Genomic DNA, 22,939 nt, shown 5'->3' on the forward strand with positions numbered 1-22,939 from the left:
CGTAGTGGGCGTGATCGTGCTGCACAAGCGACTGTTATTAGAGACACTGTTTGAAACATGAGGCACTGCGCTTAGTGGGTGGTTGGGCAGTGTGGAGGTCACTGAACGTGAATCGTCACACGCAATGATTGATTTTTAACTAACCTGATGACTGTTTGAACTGATGCTTGGCGATGAAGTTCAATCTGGTGAAGGAACTGCAGATTGCAGTTTCAACAGTGAGGTGCAGGCCTTAACAACCTCGTTGTAAGTGTAAGCAATGCGTTGTTTCAGCTTGTCATTCTCACGGCAAAGGTGCACCACTGAGTAATATTCTGAAAGTAGATTAGTGACACACATCACAATCTTGCCCGTGAGGACGGAACACTCATGTACTAAATCCCATGTTGCAGCAGAAATGGAACGAGGAGACTGGGTGCCAGAGCACGGCATCTGAGTGTTAGATGGGTGGTGTAAAACTAAACACTGGACTACGTTCGGGGAGAGCTTGTAATGGGACAAAAAATCCATACCGAGAATTGGTTCATCAATGTAGAAGGTCCACAGGAAATGCAGAGAAGGTGATAGGTGCACCATCACTTTCACAGAGCCGACAATTTGTAACTTTGATGTGCTGACAGCTCGTAGGAGAGACTTTGTCGGTGAAAAGTTTGTTGGAGCCAATGATCGAGGTATGATAGACATGTCAGTGCCAGTGTCAATTAGGTAGACAAACTGTGATGAAATGTCTGTCACATATAAACAACCACTTGGCAAGGTAACCTGCACTTCGTGGCCTCAGCCCCAAAAATCTTGTGGTACCGACAGTATGGATGAGCCAGATGTGGCGGTGGCAGTGACTGTGATAGCAGGGGAGGCTTGTCCTCGTTGATCTGTTCTGAAACGTATGGAGTGTGGGCAATTCTTGAGTGCTTGGAAAGAGGAGAGAGTGAGCGAGTACTGCCCGGCAGCGTAGAAGGCGTGGAAGCGGACCAGGCCCTGCCCCTGCCAGCAGACAGCTGGTAAAAAGGAGGTGTAGCGTCACACAGCGATGGTGGATGAGCTGGGTGTTTATGGCGCAGGAGCGCATGCAGCTGATTTGCAATGCATAAGTGAGAACTGATAGACTCGAGTGTGGCAGGAGGTGTATCTGTAGGTTGGTAGGTGACTTGGCAGACCATACCACCCACAGGGTGACGTCTGGAATTGTGTGTTCACTCACGAGTAACCTGAGGCAGCGCCAAAGTTGTGAGGGAGTGCGGCTCCCAGGTATTCCTCATACATATTTTGATTATAAACATTGTTTTCTTGCTGAACTTGTACTTTGGTGGTGGTGGAGGCGAAAGTAGGAGATCACTAATTAAATCCAAGTGGTAGTGAAGGTGTGTGACCAAACATAAGAACTTGGAGTTGTCATCAGTCACTTGATGCAGCTCGAAGAGGTGCTCCACCAGTGCAAACCATGAAACTGGATTGTTCTCGTATAGGGGAGGTACCTTGGGTAGGCGGACTGGAGGTGGAGACAAAGGTGGCTTCGGCATGTCTTGGAAGGCCTGCGGTCCCACTGCACAAGAGTTCATGCTGGGATCCGGCATCACCTGAGCAGAAATGTTACTAGTACAGACGTTTGGAAAAATGGCTGGTTGTAATGTCTCTGAAGATGCCTGAAAACACAACGTGGCAGGCACGGTTGGTACCGTGGGAGTGAACGGGCAAGCGGCATGTAATGAGGGCCTGTAAACTGGACTGGAAATTGCAGGAATAGCACTGACATTGTCCAACTCGGAAATGATGCAGAAGGCTGCTTTGGCAGACTCAGATGGAACTGGAGAAGGAATGAGTGGTTGTTTGGTCGGAAACGAGGCCCCCTGTGGGTGGGCGGGGGGGGGGGGGGGGGGGGGGGGGGGCGTGGCCTGGAGCTTAAAGTGGCAACAACAAGAGTTTTCCGCGTACACTGGCCACGCACCCTTCGTGGTAGGACCATAAAACACTGGTGAAACCTGTTGGCGGTTGCACTGACGTAGTAATTGCTGGGTGAAGAGGCTATGTTGAGGGCACTCGTACCCACATGATCGTGAAACTGGGCTGCCAATCTGGTGGTTTGGTCTGGCGAACTGGATGCATAAAAATGTCTGTTACTGATTTGTGGGGAAGGTGAGGCTGGCGTAGCTTGGTAATAGTTGACTGTGTGTGTGTTTTGCAAAAATGGCGGTATTGCACATGGTGCCTAGAGGATCAAAGCACGTGTGTGAATTTCAGTCCCTTTGAACTTCATACAAGCAATCAATCGTCACACTATTTAGTAGATCATCCACTTCACTTTTCACTTGTTGTTGTGCATAATCCAGTGAAACAAAACCTGAGTCCATTGTTTGAGGTAACTGCGTGACACACGGTCGTTGTGGAGACTCTAAAGTAGAGGTTATCCTCGTCGAAGATCATAGATCATTGTCCGTTAGCTGCAAAATAATCAACAACAGAGGGTTGTGTTGGCCTGGTCATAAGAGCTGGGCCTCCAAATCCTTGTAAAGAATGTGTGGTGATGTAGCCATGGCGTCTGACACAAAACCTGTTGATTCTATACGACCGGCATGGAAGTCGCAGAAGACGTAGAACTTTTTTTCCAGGGTCACCAATATGGGATTCTGGATATGGGTCATAATGTACATAATAAACAGTTCCCAAGTTTTCTATATACACATATATTTTACCATAAAGACTGATACACATGAACACTGCATGAAATACAAAGGCAGATTGAATTAAACATGGTGGCTCGTCAGAGCAGTTAATGTTCCAAAGATTGTAATTTGTGTGGTCGATGTGACCTATCGACACCACAGTCAGTTAAGCAATGTTTTTAACTCAGACATGAAGTTCATTCTAATTACAAGAAGCTGTAATTTTCCCAAAGTCAAAAGTTAATAATTAATGTATTGTAGTAGTTACATTTGAAATATAAAATGAAACATTCTTTCAAATGTAGGTTTGATTGGAGCAGTTTCCAAAAGGGACATAAATTTAGAATAAATAAAGTGTTTTATAGATTAAATCAGGTTTTTTGTACTTCACTATAATATCAGATTGTGAAAAATAGACTATTGATTATAAGTTTACAAAATTGTGGTGTTTACAATACAGGCTCTGCTAGTTCTTGTGGGAGTATATCGAGTGGTAGACAAAGGAATCTTTGTTTGGTACATTATAACAGTTATTTTGTTAGTGCAGAGTTGATGTACGAAACACCAAATTCTGTTTGTAAAGTACTGAAAATACTAACTGCCAGTATCCCTCAAACCATTCTGGTAGTACAATTTACAGAACTGATGAAACAGTGATGCCAGACTATGCTCTCAATATGCCTGCATAACAACAACTGCTAAAAATGTGGAGCTATAGAAGTTGGCAGAATTCCCTTTTTTGCTCTCAATGTTCTAAAAGTACTCATTTTTTTTCTTTTCTGTATTACATATGTATTGTTTTCTTCATCTTTCAGTGCATGTTTCCAAGTTGGTACCTGGCTGTTGATTTCCAAATGTTTGTGCTGACTACTTTTCTTATCTACATAATATGGCGATGGCCAAAAGTTGGCTGGATTATAACTGGTGTTATAGCTACCTTGTCAGTACTTATACCATTCCTTGTCATATACATGTGGAATATTGAACCAATCGTGAAACCATTTCCCAGGTTAGTAATTGAAAAATAATAGCAGTTGGTAATATTATTCTCTGATATCAATGATGACAGCTGTTATACATATTTGCACAGGAGATCAAACATAGCCTCCTTTATTTACATTTGTCTACATTCAAACTGATGTCCCATAACAATTTCTTGAATATTTTGCTTTATTGCCTTTGTTTTTTATCCTACATTTTTTTTTCCTTCTTTACCCATTTTTCCTTTGTATCATGGCGCATTTTTATTTGTTCATGAAACATTGTCTTACATGACAGTAAATACTGCTGCATCTCTCCTTACTTGATTTATAACAGCTCTCATGTCACATGTATGTATGCAAGCAAATGAAACCCACTTACCAGAAAATGTGGAACTGTAATTAGAACATAGTAGAACATCCAGCCTAATAATAAAGATAAATATTCTTTCAGCTCTTGTGCAACATTCTCTTCTAAAATTTACATGTTACTTCTTTACGCCAGAGCTACATTAAAATTGAAACCTAAATGTTCTGCATACTTGTATTAGTGTCATATTTCTGTACTCAATTCAATGTGCTTTGCTCTTACAAGTATCCCTCATTGTTTTAACCTAAAGACATATTTGGCATATCTTCTGTCTGTGTTAACTTACTGAATTATTTTCTGGGCACAGCAGAAGTGACCAAGGAGAATCTTGTGCAAGCAAATAACTGTATATCTTTCATAGGCATCTTTATGATCTTGGAATACTTAAACTCACTTACCATTACATTTATTCCTTACTAGTTTTAGCAAAACTAAAATATGCATAATTACAATATAATATGCATAGAAATATTTTTCATGTAGACTTTGCTGCCTGGTGTAGATTTCAGAGTGAAGTTATGCACTCTGTTGTTAAGGTATTGAAGATGTATATGCTGAAGACATCAGAGTTGCTACGTCTCCAGGATCTTTTTGGTAATTTGGCAGGGCTGATAATAATTTTGTCTTTTTACATAGTCACAATACTATTGATATGAATTTTAATACACTGGTGCACCAATTTGTGCATATTGTGAGGTTTGTATCATTGTAAATGGATCAAGGGAAAGAAGGCAATAAAATATAAGAGGTGTATTATTCTTGGAATGTTATCAAAAGGTTGCTGAGTGGGAGAGTGGACTGATGATTGTTGGGTGGAGGTATGGACTGGAAGAAACAAAATTTTTACATGGGCTTTACTTATCCTTGGCTGTTCCTTACTTGAGCTGCTCCACTTGGACAATGTAGCTTTGTGCATATGTGCTTTAATGAAGAACACAATTTTACAAGCTAAGATATTAAATTTCTCACTTGCTTGTTTTTAAAGAATTTTATGATCTACATGATCAGACATTTTGTAAAACTTGTAAAATTACAAGGATACATACCGCCACAAAACAAACTTATCATCCATGTACTGGAATCAAATATTCAGTATGTGGATGATACGTTCATTTTGTGGTGGCATGGCAGGAAGGAACTCGGTCATTTTCACAAATATCTCAGTGGGATCAATCTGAAGATTCAGTTTACCAGGAAGGAGGAGTGCAATGGGAGACTGAATTTTCTTGAGGTGCTAGTTTTCAAGAAAGAAGATGATAGCTTGAGCCACACCCTTTACCAAAATCCCATGCACACAGACTGTTACCTACACCAGGATTGGAACCACCATCCACAACAAAAGTGAGGCATCATAAAAAGGTTGGCAGATACAGCAAGGAAAATCTGTGAACCGGAACACTTGACACAGAATTAAAACAACTCACCAATGAATTGCTCAAGAACAGTTATTTGTTTGCTGAGGTGAAAAGAGTGTTAAGACCATCATGTAAAAGTCATAGCAATGACCAAGTGCTGGTGAAATTGAAAGTTTTCCTGCCTTTCATTAATGACATTATCAACTGCAGAGGAAAAGTATGAAAAATTGGAACATCATGGTAATCTATAAATCCCCCCAAGAAGATACAAGATCACATAAAATCAGCCAAGGATGTTTGCCAACCACTTCAAAAAGAAGGAATTTATATGATTCTGTGTAGTTGTGGGGAGTTGCACATGGGTAATACATAAAGAATGGCCAAGAAATGACTAGAAGAACCCAATGGCAATTGCAGAAGTGAGGAGACTGACAGATCAGTTGTGGAACATACTCTGCAGGCAAGAGACCATAACATTCATTTTAATAGGACTCAAGCACTAGAAGCTTCAAGCAGATACCATGAAAGATTATAGAGAGAGGCCATTGAGATTGTAAAGCACCCCAGGAATTTCAATAGGAAGGAGGCAGACATGAAACTGAGTGACATCTGGATTCTGGTGCTGAAGAAGATGTGTACCAGTCTTCTACCATTGAATTGTGACCTCCCCTTCTCTCTTTGCTCCATTTCTTTCACTGATCTTTCCTCTTCTTTCTTCCTTCTTCGAACTGCAGCTACATCTCAGGGTTTTCAATGCAGAAATGTAGTGAGAAGGGAGCACATGTGTGTGACGGTTCACGATATCGTAGTGCTGTGAGGGAGTGTCACTCGGGTTTGAGAAGACTGATGACTGAAGTATGAACATTTCTCAAAAGAAACTTTTAAAACTATAAATAGTAGCGTAGCTAATACTATCTATCGTTCTACTAAACTGAATGAGCGCAACACCATTGATGAAGTTTCAACCTTGAAAGAAGTTTATTAATACCAATTAATACCAATACACACACAAACACACACACACACACACACACACACACACACACACACACACACACAGGTGCACATGTGGGTGTTTTTAACAGGTGCACATGTGGGTGTTTTTGTAAAACTTAATGAATTAGGTTAACAATATGTTACAAATAATTTTCACTGGAAAATTATTTTTCCTGTGTGTGATTTCTTCAGAAAGTATTAGGATTAGTTAAGCTCTGTTGACTATACAAATATAAATGTTTTAGTAAAATAATGTACTGTTATTTTTTATTTGATGAGTAGCTCATAAATGTTTTCTTAATAAACAGGTCCTAATACAATATTGACTATTGCATACATCAGTACTTACCTTCCATGTCCTTAGAAGAATTGCTAGTCTCACTGTTTCACACTTAATTACTGTAAACACAAGTATATCTGGTTTAAGCCGTCCATTTGACTGAGAACCAGGAGGTCATAATCAGTTCTGGGGACCAAGTTGCTAATTGTGAACTTCATCGAAGTTCTGTGAGCAAGACTGGTCCTCTCAACCTTCCCCCGTCAGTCACTGAAATGATCCAAGGATGATAATATTTACTGAATATTCCATCAGTACAGGGAGGAACATAGACATATTAAAAGCTGAAATACAAAATACTAATGTTACACACTAACCTTTATTTTATAGTTTGTTGTGAACCAGCTTCCAGCTCTCTACATCATTCTCTGACAACTCAAGATGAAACAAACAGTCCAAACAACATCATCAAGTGGTTTTAGCTGTACAGGATATTTTTCCAGATATGTAACCTTCATGACTGAGTATCTATGCAAAAGGCACAAGCCTAATAAACATACAAAGAAGCTATGAAAGGGACAAAGGGAAGGGGGCAGAGGTGGAGAAAGGAGTCAATGGAATACGTCTGGGGGACAGTTATACTACTTACAACGATCCTGTTTCATCCATTACATAACAGTCACCAGCTGTATTGTCCCTATAACACGGTAGTCTGTGTGAGTACTCATTTGTGTAGTATTTTGGCCCGTATGTTCTTATAATTTTAATCTTTGAGTATAATATAATGTAAGGTGTATTTATTTTTACTGTGTTTTTGTGTAGACAGATAATCATAAAAGTCACAGGTCCTTGGAAAAACAATCTTTTTACAATAACAAACTCTCACTGATGTCTGAACTATCTGTTTAGTCTTAAGTTGCCTGAGGGTGGTCTAGAAAGCCAAAAGCTGGTTTGCAATAAATCTTAATGTTAAACATCAGGACCATGTATTACAGTTTTTAACAACATCAAAATATGACTTTGGAGCCCAGGCAACAGGCATTATTTGACCCAACAAATGTCACAATCTGTAGTTAGTTGCTCACTGTCCTGTCACTGTCTGCTGGAGCAGCATGTACGACATGTAAACTATGGCCTCTTGGAATCTTTGGGTTGAGGAGAGCAGCAGTTTTTTTCCCTGTTGTACCTTCTGCAATTAGCTCATCATATTTGTCTACATATCAATCATTAGGCAATAGTTATTGAAATAGTAGATAAATATGTACAATTGGTCTGCCTCTATGCATAATGTACACTATTTAGAAGAAATAATTTAATTGGATGGATAAAAAATTTACTCACGAAGCAGCAGCAGAACAGATCCAGTGGCTCCTCCTTCAGGCAGAAGGGTTGAAGGCAAAGTAAGAGTGCTGAAGGAAAAGGACTGGAGAGATTTAGGAAAAGGGGTATATTTTAGTAAAATCGCCCAGAACTGTGTGTCAGGGGAGACTTACCACATGGAATGAGAAGGAATGTCTTTCCTTCTCATACCATGCAATTAGACTCCCTGACCTGCAACTCTGGGTGACTTTCTTGAAATGTACCCCTTTTCCTAGACCTGGCTCCAAAAGCTTGTCTGATTACAACCTTCTTTTATGTGTGTGTTTTGCTGCCACTTGGTGAGTAGATTTTTTGTCCATCCAATTAAACTATTTTGTAATTTGTTGTTTTTGTTGTTACACTACATAGGTGGTTGTACTCATCATAACTGTACCAGAAAATCATACATAATTGTTTAACATAATGAGAGAAAAGAACTGTTATCCTTTATTCTTTTAATATATGATAGGCACAGACGCCTCTCACTGTGTGCAATATTGCATTACAGAACTGCTGTAATATAAAAAATTTAAAGAATGAAAATAAAAATAAAAATCATTCCTGACCTACAATGAAATCATGTTGTTTGTATTTTATTTTAGGAATTTCAAAGATCCAAGAGAGGACAAAACATTTCAAATAGCTTATGTAACTACACATACTAGAGCCGCTCCATATATCATAGGAATGATATCTGGCATTCTCACTCATAAGGGAATTTCAGCTGCATTTAAAGTCCCTATGGTGAGTATCTCTTAATATCATAGTACTATCTCATAATGATAATGAATTGATCCAATGTACTTGTCTTTTTATTTACTTGTCAATTATTTTTATTAAGAGCTTCATTTTGTGACCATGAGAAAAAGATAGAATAATCAATGAAAGGTTAACATACTGTGAATCAAAGTACGAAATGTCAGAAGTTTGAAGTGGTATGGGAGCTAAAAAATCTGAAAGGCTCACTGTATATACAATAGGTGTCAGTGAAGTGAAATAAAAAGAATGTAAGATGAATATTGGGTAATATCAACAGCAGCAGAAAAACACATTACATGAGTAGAATTCCTTATTAATAGAAGAGTGGGGTAAAGAGTGAGTTATTGCAAACAGTTTAGTGATAGGGTTGTTGTCATCAGAACTGACAACAAACCAACACCAACAACAATAGTTCAGGTATACATGCCAATGTCACAGCATGAGGAGACAGAGAAAGTATATGACAATATTGAATGGCTAATACAGTGTGCAAAAAGAGATTATAATCTAATAATCATGGTGGCTTGGATAGTGGGGGAAGGAACAGAAGAAAGAGTTATTGGGGAACATGAGCTTCATAGTAGGAATAAGAGAGAAGAAAGAGTAATTGAGGTCTGCAATAAATTTCAGCTAGTAGTAGTGACTACACTGTTCAGAAATCACAAGAGGAGGAGGTGTAATTTAAAAAAAACCTGAAGATGAGGGAAGATTCATAGTCAGGCAGAGACCCAAAAATCAGATGTGTATTGTAAGATATTTCCAGGAGCAGATATAGACTCGAATCACAATTTAGTAATGATGAAGAATAGATTGAATTTTAAGGGACTCATCTGCCAAGAATCGTTGTGTTAAGAAGAAGGTACTGAAACAATAAGGCATAGTGAGATGAATTTGGATTTCTCTGATGCTGTAGATACCATGATGAGGAATACCACAACAGACAGTTCAGCTGAAGAGGAATGGACATCTCTAAAGAGAGCAATTACAGAAGTTGGACAGATGAACATAGGTACAAGGAATGTAACTGTGAATAAATCTTGGATAACAGAAGAAATTCAATTGATCAATGAAAGAATAAAGTACAAAAATTATCAGAGAAATTCAGGAATATAAAAATATGAGTCACTTAGGAATGAAATACAGAGTTTTTCTGAAAGAATATACATATTTTGAACACATATATTTATTAAACTGCAAGTCATACAACTATGCCACTTGAGACACATATTTACGAATCTCTCAACTTTAGATTGCAGATGTTCAACATGTCCACCACCAGTGATATACCAGTGATATGAACGATATCACATTGATACTTGAATTCTTCTCACACTCAGAAAAGCATGTCTATCATCAGTGATGTTATGGTAGTACAGATCCGGTTCTTCAACTCTTTTAGGTTCTGTGGTAATGCTGGTGCATAAACATAGACCTTAATTAAACCCTGCAGAAAGAAGTCACAGAGAATCAAATCCAGTGACCACAGAAGTGAGGTGAGAAGTGCTAAGTTTCCAGCTGTTTGATGACCAATCCAACAGTTCAGTACAATTCATTCAGATATTCATGCACTTGGTGACTCCAGTGAGGAGGTGCCCCATCTTTTTGAAAAACAAAGTTGTCCTCACCCAGCCTCAGAAACAGTTTTGTAACATAGGAAAATACAGCTGACCATCAATCATGTTTCCATCAGAGATGAATGGGCCATAACCAGAAGAGTTGGATATTGCACTAAACATATTGACTTTGGGTGAATCTTATACATTTTCAATGGGTGCATCTGGGTTCTGCTGGCCCCAAATTCAAACATTGTGTTTGTTTGCTTTCCCACTAAGGTAGAAAGTTGCTTCATCTCTGAACAAGACATTTTGTGCAACATTCTTATCATTGTCAATAACATTCTGAAGCTTCTCAGAAAGTATCACATGTTTGCGTTGTTGGCATGACCTAGAACCCATAACAGCTATAACTTGTATGGCTTCATAACCAAATGATGTCTCAAAACATGCCAAATTGTTGTTGTAGGCAGTTGTAACTCTGAATTGGCATGACAAGTTGATTTTGTATGATGATGTTGGAAGGCAGTTTGAATGCATGTGATGTTTTAATCCAAAAGATGAGGGTGGCTAGGACTCTTTCCTTTAATAAATGTCTTGTGTCTACAGACTGTCAACAGCATCTCCAAGTGTTCCATCCATTTGGAGGATCAGTTTTGTACCTCAATCTGAAAAGTCTTTGCACTGTAATAATGGAGGTGCACTTCATAAACTCATGAACATAAAATGATTTCTGCTGCAGAGCTGCCATTTGAAACATGTGACAGTAACAAAGGAAATGGAAAACAACCAACACCTAACAGCAATGAATATAAACTAGGCAATGTACTCATTCCACTCATTCCTCCAATAACCAAGCTGTGATGCAGCAATCAATAGTTTTGACTACATAGTACTATGTAATATGTATATTCTTTTTGAACCATCCTGTAAATATGGAGTGCAGGGAAGCCAAGATAAAATGACTGCAGAGAAATCTTGATGAAACTGAAAAAAGAAATAGTCATAGAAGGACTGGTTCAACTTGACAAAATTCAAAACAGCCTGCACTGAAATTAAAAGCAAAGGCATCAGCATTAAGAGTTCAATGGGAATCCCACTGCTAAGTGCAGAGGAGAGAATAGGTAGGGAGAAAGAGTAGACTGAAGGCCTGTACGGAGGAGAGAAGTTGTCTGATGATGTGACTGAGGTATAAATGCGAGTTGATATGAGAGACACTGGGGAACTAGTAATAGAGACAGAGTTTAAAAGAGCTTTGGAAAACTTGCATTGAAATAAGGCAGAAAGAATAATAACATTCCTCTGGGACTTATGAAATTCCTAGAGAAGTCCCAACTAAATGACTATCCAAGATGGTGTGCAAAATGTATGAGTCTGGAGACATACCATAAGACTTTTGGAAAAACATCACCCACACAATTGCAAAGATAGCAATGGCAAAAAGTGCAAGAACTATCTCACAATCAGCTCAGTGGCTCAGGCATCAAACTTAAGAAAAATTGAAATATGTTCAAAGGGTTTGTCAAAAATAAAATGTGATTGAGAATGTAAAATGATGCAAGATATTCAAAATTCTGAGAAAATAGTAGTAAGATATTGGGAAAGATGGATAAGAATCAAGTGAGAACAATAAGAATGGAAGATCAAGAACAATGTGCTCAGATTAAAAAGGTTGAAAGACAGGGATTAGCATTCTGTTCCTAGTGTTCAATCTACACTTCAAGGAAGCAATGACAGATATAACAGAAAAGTTCATGATTGAGATTAAAATTCACTGTGATTGCTGATGACATGTTATCCTCAAAGAAAGTAAGAATGACAGGATGTGTTGAATGGGATGAACAGTCTAAGGAGCACAGAATATGAACTGAGAGTAAACCAAAGAAAGACAAAAGTAATGAGGAGTAGCAGAAATGAGATTTATAATGAACTTAACATCACAATTGGCAACCATTACGATGATAAATGTAATAAATTCTGCTACCTTGGAAGCAAATTAACACATGAAGAACAAAGTAAGGAGAACATAAGAAGTGTACTGGTATACTAGGCAAAAGAAGTTTACTGTGCTGGCTGTTTAGTTCTGACGATTCCCAAATGTCCTCTATGTAAAAGTTTCGAAACATTTTGCTGCAGTTATGTGGAAATCATGACTCACTTTGATTCATTATGAATACACAATAAAATTACACAATTCTGGAGAGAAAGGTTGTTGTGATGACTATGGCATTTTCATGCTATTGCTCCTGGAATGGATTTTGGATTACTAGGCCAACTCATCCAAATTTAGTACCTGAGCAATCATAGTGACTGATCCTGTTCAGTAACTTCTTGTACAATCCACTGACAATCAGTGGGAAAAGCTTGCAGTGGTTGCAAATTAAACTGATTAATTTGAAGGTAAGACACTTCTGATTCTTTGAAGTCCGGGTAGCTTCCCATGGGTAAGTGAGGCATAGAGTCTGCTTTTGCATGCTATGCTGTGGGATGGTAAAGAAATTCATACTGATAATTAGAAGTAATGACCATTGTTGCAGCATTGTTGCTGCTGTACAATCAGGCATATCTTTCGTATGATGAAACAGAGCAGTCACTAGACAAAATTTTCTGCCATGGAGACATTGATGAAATTTTGTAATGGTACATGATTTCTAGGACTTCCTTTTCTAGCTGACTGTAGTTGGCCTCCATGATGCAGAACTTTTCATACATGGTCACTGATGTCTCTCACATAGTGACACATGTTGTATGTGCCATTGTAGTAAGTGATTGATCAGTAAGCAACAGCAAACTGGCTTCATGTACCCAGGGGTAGTGCCTTCCTGCAATGAAGTATTAAGGCTGCACGGCAGATCTCTTGTGACCAATTTTTATGCTGTTAAAATGGGGTCAGGTAGTTTTGCTGGTTGGTGAACACAGACAGTCCACCAGTCTGGAATGACTGGCAAAGAGGCCTTAGGTAACTTGTTGCCATCCTCTCTATCATGCTGTTAGGGCATTTCGATAATAGAAGGTAATGTCACCAGACTCTTTAATTTTTTTACAAATACCATCACCTTTAAACCATGCACCAATGGACACTGACTCATTTATTTTATGATGATTGCTGGTTGTCACAACAAACGGCATCATAGATGTAAAATACAACTGATCCATGTCCCGTTCGTGCACATCGTTCACTTGAAATGTGCAATAAGCAATCTTCTATTAAAAGTCTCCAGCCCTACAAATACCTGCAAAACAACTGTGTCGCTTTTGGATGGCTTTCACTGTATCACCAGAATACTGCACAACTGCAACACTTATCAAACCATTACCATGATAAGCTGTATCATTCTTTGTAACTGTAAAGTTAGAAACACACCTGCAAAACATGGACAGGCCCTGTTGAATCAATTGTGCTCTGACTTAACTACTCATAGTAACTTCTGTATCATCAGTGGCCTTATACAACATCAGCCGAGAATGCCTAAATCTCCTCCTATAACATGTCATCTCCATTCGCCGTCCAATGCTGTTGCATATGCAGCTGCACAATGACTGACACTGTCTTTGCAGACTCATTATTCATACAGCCTTGCATGAACCTTTGGTCTTATCAACTTGTGGCTGCAAATAAAATTGCACACCAACCTAAATAAAACTAGTGGGTCATGTGCCACACTCAAAGTGAGGTCAGCACAATACTGCACATCACACAAACAGCATCTCAGGGTGCCCCTGAGAGCTACAATGCCAAGAAGAATCACTTCTTGGCTTTTGACAAGATCTATGTATAGTATGCATTTTTAAAAAAAAAAAGAAAAAAAAGAAAAAGAAAAAGAAATCTCACAGGAGGTAAGGAAAGGAAAATTATTTCAGTTTCAATAATGGGAGGTAAATTCACAAGAAACTATTTTTTTTATCTCTCCTGGTTTTTTTTTTGTAAAAAAAAAAATGGAGAAAAGGAAAAAAGAAAGAAAAGAAAATGTATACTACACGTTGATATTGCAGGAAGTTGATAAGGCCAAAGGCTGGCACAAGGCTATATCAATAATGAATCTGGAGATACAGCATCAGTCTTCATGTAGCTGCACGTGCAACAGCACTGGATGGTGAACGGAGATGCCATGCTATAGGAGGAGATTTACGCATTCTCGACTGATGGTGTATAAGGGCATTGATAATGTTGAAGTTTGTGACTGAAGAGTTGTTTAGTATTTCAATAGCCTCTGTTATTTTTGCTGCTGCATCCTTGGCCACTGAGCAAGCAAACGAGGTTCTAGAAGGCTGATAGAATGGACACATTCCTGGTGGTGTTCAGCTATAGCTGATTTGTTGTTCTGTTCTAGTCACACATAACATTTATGCTCTGACATGTGATTGCTAATGGGTCTCCTGGTTTCACCAACAAAGACTTCACCGCACTCACACTGAAGTTCATAGATGTTTGCAGTGTTGAGAGCATTCATGGGATTCTTAGTGGGCCTCAACAGATCTAGGATCTTGCAGCCACTCTGGAAAATGAATTTGATTACTCTGAGATGCAGAACTTTATTACAGCTGCCTTCCAATCAGTCACCATAATAGCACTGGAATAGCCTACCATACAGCCAATGTCCTCCATAGTTACCTCCCTTCAAATCGTCCAATGACATCCGAGATATGTGACATCAGTTATCACCAGATAATTGAAACAGATAGTGTATAATGACAGATATTCAACAGCATCCAGCAGTGAACCACCCTCAGAGGACAGAAGACAGTCAGTCAAAACATTGGCAATTTAATTGCTTTAGTATTTTGTAATAATGTGGCCTAATACCCAAAATAATGACACTGGCCATGGAAGCCTATGAACTGTTGAAGATTTCAAACACAGATTTGGACAAAATGTTAGGAACAAAAAAAAGTTTCATGGACCAGGACCACACAACCAACAAGATTCACCAGCAATTTATACAGCAACTAGTGATGAAAAAAATTATTACATTATTATGTAATCCACTCTGGATTTTTGGTGGATTGTTTTGTTTCCAGAATAAATCTTTCATTCTGTGGTGGACCATACACTCATTCGGAGCTACATGGGGGAATGCCCCCAACCTGTTTTCCAGTGGCTCTCTTTCCATTCACTAGCTCCTCAGAAGCTCTTGTGCATTGATACTAGCACTTCCACCAGATAGGATATTATGAAAATTGGCTTAGTCATAATATGCACAACGAATCTTCCATTGAGTAATGGAGTGTGTGCTATTTTGATGCTCCCTAACAGGCTACAATTAGGTACTGATCCAAAATTCAAATCCAAATCCAGCCTTGCCTTACAGAATAAATTTCTTGGTACATTCTCCTGCTTTCCAAGTATCACATGAGCAGGTGGTTTGTGAGTCATTCCTGGGTAGTTCAGTTTGTAAGATCATTTCCCATGAAAGTATGATCTTGAATCCCAGTCTAGTATATATGCCAGGTCCAAATAGCAAAGCTGTTGCGAAATTTTATTTATATCATTGTAAACTGAGTGTGAAAAATTTTGTGTGAATTTATTATGAGAAGGATGAAGGCTATCACATGAATGATTCAGTGTATCTCCTTATGTGCTTTGATTATCTTACAATCTTATATATCATCATGTGTGTGTGTGTGTGTGTGTGTGTGTGTGTGTGTGTGTGAGTGAGAGAGAGAGAGAGAGAGAGAGAGAGAGAGAGGTGGGGGGGGGGGGGGGGATAAACCATGATATTGCAGATTCCTCTTGTTTTCCAGGTCTTTGCTTATACTGGAGTGGCAATAAGTGCGGTTATAGGACTGGTCACTGTACTCTCAGGCTACATATTTTTTATACCTTCTCGTCCACTTAACCCCCTTGAGGCTGCTGTTTATGGATCCCTATGTCGAGTGGCTATAGGTTTGGTAGTGTGCTCATTCATAGTACTGCAGACATTTGGACACATGGGTCATTTTGTGGGTATGTATTCTGCAACAGACTTTTTCTAATTTTCTTACTAACATTTTAGCATTTTTTGGAAAATTTTAAACATTTAACTGAAGAATTTAGACCAGACAGATGCTGGATATGGATGCCTTAAGATTTAGTTTCTGTTTAAGGCTGTACTGATTCCATATAAGTACTCTGGAGTGCATGATCAACAAGTTATTCTGCAGTTATTCTTTTTCCATATGTCACTATAGTAAAATCCAAAAATGTCTGAGGGCTACATGTGAATCAGCATAAAAAACTAAAACTATTATTATTTGTGTCAGTTACAAAAAGCTCCTAGTATTATTTTATTCTATATCATTTAATCCTTGATATTTGCTTCTAACAGAGACTCCTTCATATCCAATATTTGTATAGAGATAATTTAGCTGCTGATGATATGATATGTGCACAATGATCTTATTCCTGGTAGTATGTTATCTTGCATTACACAGCTCTTATGTTGTGCTAAGATTCACAGTCCTGTTCTTTAATAGACACATAGAGCTATAACCTCAGGCTACTTGTAACAAGGGGAGTGATTTGAAATCTGCTCTCCACAGCATTCTCTTTTCAGAGGCAGCACCCTTAAATATCACTTTTTTTACTGTGTTAACTCCCCTCCTAGCTACATGTGGCTCATATGTAAACACATGATGGAGCACATTGTGAAGGTTTGCCTTCTTTATTTCTTCGTTGAATGTGCTCGGTGTCGATATACTGCTTTGCTCTGCTGGCGGAGAAATGGGGTTTGTAATTCCAACACAGAGTACTGTAAATAATGTAGCTGACAGGTGCACAGTTGCATTTCACAGTACTTTAATTTCACTGTTCATAACCCCCCCCCCCCAATAATACACAGTTATATGGCCAGTGAACTATTGCTTAACTTTCAATAAGCCTCATTAATAGTTTGCAGGCAAACCTCCACATACTGCTACAATAGTTTACTATTGAACATCTACGAGCAGTAAAAACCTAACCCCAAAGTTCACAAAGAATAGAAAGGTACATATGGAGCAGATCCTGTCATTGTTTTAGCACATGACCAAATTGTTTCACAGTGTAGTTGAAACATTGTTGTTCTAACACACACAGGATTCTTGTCTGAAATTCGGCCGTAGACTGACAGTTTTGGGACCAAAAATCAGGCTCTTATATATCCTCACAATAATAGGTACTGAAACTACACAACGTTCAAAGTTAAATTTACGTAAATTACAATTAAAACTTAACTCATTAAATTAACTGAATACATTGAAAAATTTGTTCCTTTTAACAGTTTCTTCTACTACAAGGGTTAGGCTGAATTATTTCTGCAAATATGAAATTAACAGATATCATTATGCAAACAGTACTTTTGACAAAACTGTTTATTACATTGGAATTAATTAAGGGCTGGCTTTGCTAACATGTTTCCTAATAGAGCCAAATAGATCCTTTAAAAATACAATAGTTGTTCCTCCAAATATTTATGATTAGTACAGAACTTACATTTGTTTATATGTCAACAATAGAATTTAATTTATGAAACAATTACTGATTTCACCCTATAACAAAAGATACTAACTAGGCATAATCAAAATAAATTAGAAAATAATTACATACATAAAAATAAGCACAAAATTATATCTAGTGTTATATTCTTTAAAACTGAGGGCCAAACTTTCTCTTTTATGAAAATGCATATTATACTCACATATGTTAATGTTTATTAATTCAAAAATGAAAAAAATGAATTTTAAGGAGGCAGATGGCAAAACAAGACAGGAAGTAAAAATATCCCAGCTTGCTTCGTCACAATGTGAGCCTTCTTCATCCTTAAGTGTAATTCTAATTACTTTTCTATGTTGTATACTTAATTGCATGTATATACAATAGAGGCAGTACTGCCATAGACATCTGTTATGCTATCCGTGTCTGAAATTATTTGTGAAATGCTGAAGTATGTAGAACAGGCACAAAGTTGTAGTTCCTCTGTAAAAGTGATGATGACTTTGTTAACCTTAAATCACACAGGATTCATTAAAAAAAAGCTACAAAGTAAGCAACAGTTCTGTACCATAGTGGGAACAATTATATTAGTATTCATGTTCAAGGTCATTCAACTTTGCTCCAGTAATGATCCCATAACATATCCATTTACAAACATAATTTTGGATAACTGTGGCTCACTAGTGAAGCTAAATATTTGACAGTGATTCTGTTAAGATTTAATCAACATAGATAAGTTCCTTTTTGTTTCCAAAACAAATTGCATGTGAAAGATACAGACTCAGATCGCCAACTAAGCTGCTGATTTAATTTTCACAGATGCATTAGCTCATCCTGTGCCACTTACAACTGCATTTGCACAAGCCACATTACAGCATGTAACTGAGGGACTATTTGTATCATTATCATTTACTCATTTCTGTTAAAATTACTATTGGTGTACTGCACAAATGACTTTAATTTCTTTGATGTTTCCTGTAATGATCATTTTATGAAATGTACTACAAGTAAAAGGTAAAGGTGCTGCTGCTGTTATCCATGTTGTTGAGGAAGATGTGCTGTCAGGATATACTGAGCTCATTCACAAGAGACATGTGCAAGTAAATCGCCTTCTATTGATCACATGATTCATTTATTTGTATTTATGGTGCATGTTTTCTTTCTAAAATGCATAGTCTTTCTACAGACTTTGGTTTATGCTGTACTTCATTTTAGTGACAATTATTTTCTCTTAGTGACATACTTATATTTTCCTTAGTATAGCTGTTATATTGTGTGATGTCCTGCTCACCTCATTGTCTGTATTATTACTGCTGTTGGAAAGACCAAGGTCTCACTAGTTTTGCATAGGTAATTCAGGAATCCATTATTAATAACAAGAAAGTCTTTTCCTTCAGCACACTTGAACTCTGCTCCCCCTCCCTTCTCTCTCTCTCTCTCTCTCTCTCTCTCTCTCTCTCTGTCTTTTCCTTTTTCTTCTCTCACAGCTCAGTAACTCAACAGTTGCAACAGGCTGATTGAAACAATACATTCCTTAGCATGCATAAATGTAATAAATGTCTGTGAGTAAAACAGCTTCCTGAGTTCTGTAGGCCTACTGATGCTTGACTGTGTAGCTTGGAACACATACTAATATTGTAAAATTTGGGTATATGCATTACTCTAAATAAATAAATGAGGGTGACATTAAATTGCAGTGTTCTAAGATTAGCCAGAGCTGAAACTTGGACAAATGGACTAATACTCAGGTAATGTACTGTCTGAAGTAGTGACCCTGTTGTGTTCGACTAATTTGTTCAAATAAATGAGGATATATTATTTTTAGTACAGAATCTACATCTACATCCACTTCTGTAATCCACAAGCCACCTTATGGCATGTGATAGAGGGTACCTCTGGTACCATTGTCTTTTTCTCCCTTCTTTGTTCCATATGGGAATTGTACGTGGGAAACAATTACTGTCAGAATGAGCTCTGGTCTTTGATTTTCTCATCATGGTCATTTTGTGAGGCATGAGTGTGGTAGGAATGAGGACTTACATTTAATTTTGTCTGTCCTGAGAGTGGGACTCATGAGATCCATGAACGTTAAGTCTAAGTAAATTTAATTAAATGAGTATTGCCCATTTCCACAGTAGTCTACAATCATCAGATGCACTTCTTTCAGTTACCTGTAATTGTGGTTTTTAGGTACAGGTCAAATATAGTAAAAAACAGAGAAAAAGTCACCTAAAGATTGCTCAGATGTTTTGTGCTAATTAAGTTCATTAGTGAAATTACATCGATCATTTGAAGTCATGAAGAAATTATACTGAGTCTTGTGCTGTGTCATAAGAATCGTTATTGTGTGCATTAATAATAAAAACAAGTGTACTATAATGCAGTCATATTGGGAGGGTATATGTGGAGAGGCCAGACTAATGAATGGTTCCTGAAGATGGGCAGGAGCCTTTTCCATAGTTGCAGGAACAATAGTCTGGATGATCAACTAATCTGACTTATAAAATTAGTTAACATGGTCTTGCTGTTTTGGTATTGTTAATGGCTGAAAATTAGGGGGAAGCTACCAGCATTATATTTCCTGAAGACATGCAGCTCTACTGAATGGCTTAATGATGATGGTATCGTCTTGGGTGAAATATTTCAAACGTAAAATAGTGTCCCATTCAGCTCTCAGAGTAGGGGCTAATGTTATCATCAGGAAAGAAAAAACGTTTTCTACTGGTCAGAGCAAGGAATGTTAGATCCCTTAAGCAGGTAGATAGTTTAAAGAACTTGAAAAATGGAAACAGATAGATTGAAATTAGGTGTAGTGGAAATTATGACAATATTATGAAAAGTATAAACTGGTACTCACCATATGGCAGAGATGTCGAGTCACAGACAGGCATAACAAAAAGACTCTAAACATGTAAGCTATTGGCGAGAATGCCTTCTTATGAAATAGATAACATATACACAAACACACATTTATGCAAAGGTAGCTCACACATACATGACCATTGTCTCTGCCTGCCAAGGCCAATGTGTATGTTGTCTATTTCAGAAGAAGCTCTTCTGGCCAAAATCTTATGGGCTTAGTAATCTTTTTGTCATGCCTGTCTGTGACTCAGCATTTCCACTATATGGCGAGTAGCAGTCTAGCCTTTTCATAATATTGTCCTTATTCTATCCTGGATTTTCCATTGTAGTGGAAATTAGTGGCACATGGTGACAGGAAGATCAAGACTTTAGGTCAGATGAGTACAGGATAATCAATACAAAACTGAATAGGGATAATGCTGGAATAAATCTAATGAATAAGAAAATGGGAATGTTGCTAAGCCACAATGAATGGTACAGTGAACACGGTGTCATAGCTAAGATGGATACAAAACCAACACCCATCACAGCAGTGTAAGATTACATACCTACCAGCTCTGCAGACAATGAAAATAGGGGCAATAAAGCTAGGGCCTTGGAATTTTCTAGTAGAGAGGCATTCACAACTCAAGTCACATTCAGCTTGGTGTCAGTTGATTTATTTGTTTAGTTTGTATTACCACAGAATTTTGAGCTCACATCTACAGGAAGGGTTGGGCATCAAACCCTCAGTCCTCAACAACAAAGAGTTCTCATATAGTCACCTCTGGCTACCACGCTCAGCTTGTCTTGGGAGCATAGCGGCCTTGCATAGTAGACATTCCAGATAAGGCAGCAAAGCTCCATTAGGTGCTGGCAATACAGTCAGGCACTGCTATGCTGCTAGCAGGATGGGTGGGTGGGAAGGTTTGTCCTAGCTGTGGCGAGTAATGAAAGTGTTGAGATATAGGGTGCAAACTGTGGCATGGTTGGGTGTGCTGGTAAGCAGTTGCACTATCTGTCATGTCAGCCACTTGCTGCAATGCTGCTGAAGCATACTGGATTTCAGTAAAACTGTTGCTGTTTGACAGTGTAGTTGTGACATTGTGCTGACCTGAGTGAGGTGACAAAATTCTGTGCCAGGTAATTACAGCAAGTAGTGTGATTACTGCAACAAGCTCTTGCTCTGGTCAGCACTGCTAAAGAAATAATGAATGATGAGATAAAATAAATTATTCAGACAGTTATGGGGCAAGAAAATTTAATCATGATGATGAACTGAAGTCTTATGGTACAAAAAGCAAGAGAAGGAAAAATAGTAGGGGAGCATGGAATGGGGGACAGGAATGAAAGAGGAAGCTGCCTGGCAGAGTTTTGCACAGGGCACAATTTGTTCTTTGCTAACATTTGGTCTACTAATGCTGAATACTTGTAAGACAGAGTTTTCAAAACCAGATTTTAAACTTCAAAATATTTCCAGAGGCAGATGTTGACTATGACCATAATTTATTGGTTATGAACTACAGATTTAAGCTAAAGAATTTGCAAAAAGGTTGGAAATTTAGGAGACTAAACTTAGATAAACTGAAAGAACCAGAGGTTTCAAAGGGAGCATTAGGCAATAGTTGACTGAAGCAGGAGAAAGAAATACAATAGAAGATAAAAGGGTAGTGCTGAGAGATACAATAATCAAGGCACAGAGGATAAACTAGGCAGAAAGACAAGACAGCAGAAATTTTCAGCAAACATTTGACATATAGAGTATAATTGGCAAAAGAAGAATGTATAAAAATGCAGTAGGTGAAGAAGGCAAAAGGGAATACAGATATCTTTAAAAAATGCAAAATTATTTTCAGGTATGGCTAGAAATATAGATGGCACCTACAGGAAAAATAAAGAGACATTTAGAGAAAATAGAAGAGATTGTATGAATCTCAAGAGCTCAGATGGTAAGCCAGTACTAAGCAAAAAAGAGAAGACTGAGTATTGAAAGGAACATATAGAAGGGAAACAAACTTGATGACAAAACTTTAGAAAGAGAAGAGGGAGTAGATGAAAGTGAGATGGCAGATATGATAATATGACAAGACTCTGACAGAGCATTAAAAGATATAAGATGAAACAAAGCATCTGGAGTAGATGCCTTTCCCTCAGAAATATAGGAACAGATTAGATAATACTGATCCTACAATTTGTCTTAGGAGATAGATTGTAAAAAACCAAATCTACATTTGTTGCCCATCCCTAGCGTTATTCAATCTATCCATAGATCAAGTTGTGAAGCAAACCAATGATAAACTTGGAATGGGGATTAAAGTTAATAGAGGAGTAATAAAAAA

The 22,939-nt window shown here is 38.0% G+C and overlaps 1 protein-coding gene across 1 annotated transcript in view; it reads left to right on the top strand.

Moving 5' to 3' along the window:
* Positions 1-22,939, top strand: part of LOC126162355 (nose resistant to fluoxetine protein 6-like) — a 170,557-nt gene that overhangs the window by 114,735 nt on the left and 32,883 nt on the right. Inside the window, exons 9-11 of the mRNA XM_049918809.1 lie at positions 3,476-3,669; positions 8,600-8,741; positions 16,052-16,253. Coding sequence (XP_049774766.1) covers positions 3,476-3,669; positions 8,600-8,741; positions 16,052-16,253 — 538 coding nt within the window. The remainder of the gene's footprint in view (positions 1-3,475; positions 3,670-8,599; positions 8,742-16,051; positions 16,254-22,939) is intronic.

Source organism: Schistocerca cancellata, chromosome 2 (assembly GCF_023864275.1).
Source record: "Schistocerca cancellata isolate TAMUIC-IGC-003103 chromosome 2, iqSchCanc2.1, whole genome shotgun sequence".
In the NCBI taxonomy this organism is placed as follows: domain Eukaryota; kingdom Metazoa; phylum Arthropoda; class Insecta; order Orthoptera; family Acrididae; genus Schistocerca; species Schistocerca cancellata.